The following is a 5,282-nucleotide window of genomic DNA, read 5'->3' as shown; positions in this document are numbered from 1 at the left end:
GAAGAAATGAATGAGATGTGGGGATTGTGTGCAAGCAAAAGAATCATGGTGAAAAGGAAAGATATTTACCACACTGCAATTAAACACATTTTGTAAATAAATAAAAAATTTATCTGCCAAAGAATAATTGAAGAAGCAAAGTTTCAAATATCTGCAAAGACTGGAAAGACCGGACAAACTGCACAATATTCATTTCAACAAGGTATATATTTTATTAATATTAAATCTTTAATGATTAATTTAATTTCAATTAAAAACCACTTTATCTATTAATAACTACTCCATCAATAATTATTACAGGCGGGAATATTATTGTACTTAGTAAACCTTTAGCATTAATATTTATCTGAGAAAGTACCAAACAAAAATGATATTATTACATATTGATCATCAAAAATAATCTTCTAGCTTCCGTTGAAATCTAATATCACCACCAAATAATGTCAATACAACATAAATCAATTCAATCTTACTGAAAAATAGTACTAAACCTCAAATTATAAAACATGAATAAATAATTGAACAATTTCCAAACAAAATTTATAAAATTTGACACAAAATATGCTTCATAGCTTTTAACATACATCACAAAATTGCTATTGTTCCATGTATTTGGCACTCTGCAGCATGCAATATGACAATACATGTTGCATGATTAGCTTATTGATCAAAAGTAGAGCATAAATGATCCAACATTTAAGAGAAGAATTGCTCTCACATTGTTTGGAATAGGCCAATTATAATACCATCCATGAATTTGAAGCACATGATGCTACAGGTTTTGTTAACCCACAACATTCCCATTACAATTGAAAAGCTAATTACATAACCTGTTGCCATTCCTACATCCCACCATATATCATCCTCTATATCCTCATCATTTTCTTCATGTTCCTTTGGAGAATCAGGCGGGTTACTTAAGCATGACACATAGATTTGTAGGCCACATAGGCCTAAATTGTTGGAGAAGTATGCTGAATCAAATGTCATCATTTGTCCTCCTTGTGGTATCATCCCTGATAGGTAATTATAAGACACATCAAAGTAACTTAAGGATGTGAGAAATTGCAATTCAGTAGGAATAGCCCCAGATAGTTTGTTTTGTGAAAGATCAAGCGATTCCAACAGTATCATATCTCCAATGAATTTAGGAATCTCTCCATTGAAATTATTTCTTGAAATGTTGAGAATAACTAAACCTTTGAGTGATCCAATATTTTTAGGAATGTTACCAGACAAATTATTGTTAGAGAGGTCGAGACATTTTACTAATCTTAGAATTTTTGCAAACTCCATATCTCGTCCTTTATTCTTAACTATTATTTCATCTACATAATAATAGTTTTCATAAATATTGTTAAATCTATATTCTTGTTGAAGGGTCTCTTTGTTTTCTGATTGATTTGCCATTGCAGTTAACTTCATAAAGTCAATTGGAATAGACCCTAAAAAATTATTGTTTGACAAGTCCAAAATTTGAAGATTTTGCAGCTTATTTAATTGCAATGGAATTTCATCGTTAAATTTATTATTTTTTAAACTTAAAACTTGGAGATTGTGCAATCTTTTAATCCAATCTGAAATGTTTCCTTGCAAATTATTATTTCGCAAATCAAGAATTTTTAGACTCTTACAGTTTCCAAGCCACGATGTAACTTGCCCTTCAAGTGCATTGTCTCCTAATTTCAATACCTCAAGAGAACTCATTCTCTTACATAGATTTGGTATCATCCCATTTAAATTATTTTTCTCTAGATTCAATGTAGACAAATTAGCGCAGTTCTTTAGACACTGGGGAATCCTACCACTTAATCTATTATTTGACAAGTCTAAAATACTCAAACTCTCCGATTCAAAAATAGAATCTAAAATAGAACCACTAAGATTATTTTTTGCCAATGATAGAAAATCAAGATCTACATATTTTGGGATTGAACCATCAAATAAGTTATTTGACAAGTCTATGTGAAAAAGGGATGTGATTTCCCAAAGCCAATTTGGAATAAAGCCACTGAGAGAGTTATTTGACAAATCTAAGTATTCAATGACATATTGAGTTGAAACAAATGTGGGAAAATTTCCTCTAATATTACATTGATGCAAAGCTAAGCAGGTAAGTTGAAATTTGGGAATGACAGAGGTGTTCACTTTGATGGTCAACATATTGCCTGAGAGATCCAAAAGATCAAGTTTGGGGCAATTGTTCAAAATAAAAAATGAGAAAGTTCCATTCAACCTGTTGTTGGACAAGTCAAGATACCCTAGCTTGGATAGCTTACCAAAGGAAGTTGGGATTGGACCAATCAAAGAATTATCGTGCAGATAGAGCACCCACAAGGTTGAGATATTACTCAGAGTAGATGGAATGGTACCATTTAATTTGTTTCCATGGAGATGGAGAACTGTCAATTTTGAGAGGCCACCTAAAGATGAGGGGAGAGAACCTTCCAAATTATTATCAGAAAGATAAAACTCTGACAAAGGCAGAGATCCACCAAAGGCCGGGATCTTACCTCTTAATGAGTTTCCTGAAAGGTCCAACCGTTGAAGCCGTGAGAGATTCGCAAAGGAGGGAGGAATTTCTCCAGATAGTCCACAACTTGCCATGGTAATTGTTGTGAGATTGGTGAGAGAGGCAATGCTCCGCAACAAAGTATCTCCTGCCATAGTAAGATTATTCTCAGAGAGGTCCAAGTGCTCCAAATTTAGCAGTTGGAATAGCCTCCCTCGAATTTCACTCCATTCAAAGAAGTGAAGATCTAAGGAGAGGACATGGGCAGTGCGTGGGTGGCAGCCCACTCCCTCCCAAGCGCAGCAGTTCAACCCTCTCCACGATTCCAACTTGCGATAAGAGGAAGTGAAGTTAAGGCCTTTCTTGAAATCCAATAGAGATTTTCTCTCGTCTTCAAAACATGCAGAGCAGCAGATAATAGGCAACAGCAGCAACACCACCCAAATGCCCAAACCCATTTTCATTATAATTCTCAGTATGAGAGAATAGAAGAAACACCTCACTTTGCGAATCCCAAAGGCTTCTGTGAAATGAATGTGCAAGGCGAGGAATATTTAAAGGGCAAGGCAGTGGGCAAGATAGAAAATTTGAAGAAAAACTGATGGAGGGGGAAATTAAGAGGAACGTTATATTTGTTCAGTCAAGCACGGCAGTGGAGGAGATGGAAAGTTTGAAGAAAAAGTGAATTTAGAGAGAAGGAACGAGAGAGTTCATCATCACAGTCAACACGGCATAGGAATGTTTGGTGAAGTAATCTCAATAAAACCACAAAAATAAAATAAAGAGTTCATCCTCACACTCACGATGATAAAAGATCAATCATATCAGTTGATTATGAAAATTACCCATGCTATGTTTTGGCATAAGAAAATTAATGTGGATCCAAAATTTATTTACTTGAGAAGATATTTTATTTTTATCAAAGCAATTTGAATGTGTATTATAAATTAATTTTACCAAAGTTTAAAAATAAATGTTTTAATTTCCAACAATTTAGAAATTTAGAAAGTAAAGGAAGAATATAAGTGCATTTGATTAAAAAAATTATATTTTATTAACTAATATATTTATTTTTAGAAAATCTATGTAAAATATCATTATGGAAGTAATTTTTTTATTTATTTAAGGGGTAAATGCTTTTGACCTGGAGTTATGAACCAGTGAGGACACAAATGGGGGTACTGCGGCAAATCAACCTCGGGACTTATATGGGACACCCAAAGCCCTTAACCAACAATGCTACACCATGGGACACTTTTACTATTATAATAAAAAATACTTATTATGTAATTTGATAAACAAAATAGTAAATAATTATGTACTTAAACAAATAAAAATTAAAATTAGTAAGTAGTATTTTAGAATAAAAAATTTACATCACAAATTATCAAACATTGAAATGATAGTTATCTTTATATTTTACTTTTTATGAGATGCTTATGTTGAAAGAAGGGTCATTTATTTACTTGAGATTTATTTTATAGTTACTATATTTTAAGAGTTGAAACATCTTAAACATCTTATCCCTTGCTGCCACTTAGTTACACCTCTTGACATAATAATTGTAATTGTGAATTTATTTATTTATTTATTTTTGTGTTAATTTATTTTGTTTATCATTTATTTTTTAGTTTATGGGTGAATTGGCATAAGAGACTTGTATCTCATAAATTATTCAATAAAAAAAATTAACAATTCAAAATAGTTATTTTATACAATGGTCAATATTCGCTATATATCATGTATTATATATCAACATAAAAATTCTATTTCTATAATATTTTAACTATAATTTAAGCTTCACTCTTATTAGTTTATCACTCCATTGAAACCTCTCCAATTTATTTCTTCATGTCAAAATGTTCAAATTCCATGATAAATGGCTAGTCCGCACCATCTATATTTGAAGCTGTAACAACCACCATTGGAAATTTCAAACCCAACATTGTATTGTTGTTGTGATCATCATCTTTTTTTCTAATTGTAAGGATTAAGAAAAGCACTTACAGACAATTATAGTGTGGGTAGATTGAGGACCACACCTTGAATATAAGGAAGTCAAGCCCTAGCACTCCATCGTCCATATTTTCAACCCACCACACCATCTCAACTTAATGAATGTTTTGACCACCATCCTAGTGTACTCTTTTAGTTCACCCAAGTCTAGCACTACTACAACAAACATTGAAGCAATATTTATATTAACCATGTGTGCATGAGCCAAAAAAATTACAAAATTTTCCCAACACCATCAACACAACCTATAGCACTACCAACAAATCCACTTAAAACACCTTTAACTATAGCTCTAAAATTTGTCCCCTAAAAGCTATTTGCCTATTTTTACTACAAGACATATATAGTTGAGTCCATTTTTTTCATTTGGAGAACATCTAAAATCAACATTCACATTCATCATTTTGTCAATATAAAAAGTGTATTATCCTTACATTCCTCACAAGCGACCAACCCAAAAAGTGTAATTGTTAGAAAATTGTAAATAGAATAAATAAATTATAGACTTGGGATTCCAAGAGATGTGCAAATGTCAAGATAACAAGATTTCATTAAGAAACCAAAGAAAAGCCACAAAAGCATGAATTCTTACAATAATTCAAGAGTGTCACAAGTCAATGCAAGAGTATCTCAAGTCTAGAATAATAAATAATAGTTAGGTAGTGAGTTTATATAGTACTAGGAATAGGATGGAGGCAAAAAATCTTGGCAATAGAGTGTAACCATTGATATTAAATAAAGTGAGTAAAATAGT

General features: G+C 32.0%; 1 protein-coding gene across 2 annotated transcripts; it reads right to left on the bottom strand.

Moving 5' to 3' along the window:
* Positions 1–526: 526 nt before the first annotated feature.
* Positions 527–3,112, bottom strand: LOC131050964 (receptor-like protein 19). Of its 2 annotated transcripts, none has more exons than XM_059221366.1 (2): positions 2,514–3,112; positions 527–1,016 (listed from the first exon to the last, which is right to left on the bottom strand). In XM_059221366.1, exons 1-2 carry the CDS (start codon positions 2,974–2,976, stop codon positions 715–717), a joined length of 765 nt encoding a protein of 254 aa, XP_059077349.1. In that variant the 5' UTR covers positions 2,977–3,112; the 3' UTR covers positions 527–714. The 2 variants fall into 2 exon arrangements, with proteins under 2 accessions (XP_059077349.1, XP_059077348.1); XM_059221365.1 differs by having other exon boundaries at positions 527–2,382; positions 2,419–3,099.
* Positions 3,113–5,282: the final 2,170 nt, after the last annotated feature.

Source organism: Cryptomeria japonica, chromosome 5 (assembly GCF_030272615.1).
Source record: "Cryptomeria japonica chromosome 5, Sugi_1.0, whole genome shotgun sequence".
Taxonomy (NCBI): Eukaryota; Viridiplantae; Streptophyta; class Pinopsida; order Cupressales; family Cupressaceae; genus Cryptomeria; species Cryptomeria japonica.
Note: the sequence above shows the minus strand (reverse complement) of the source record. Positions and strands in the feature narration are given on the sequence as shown.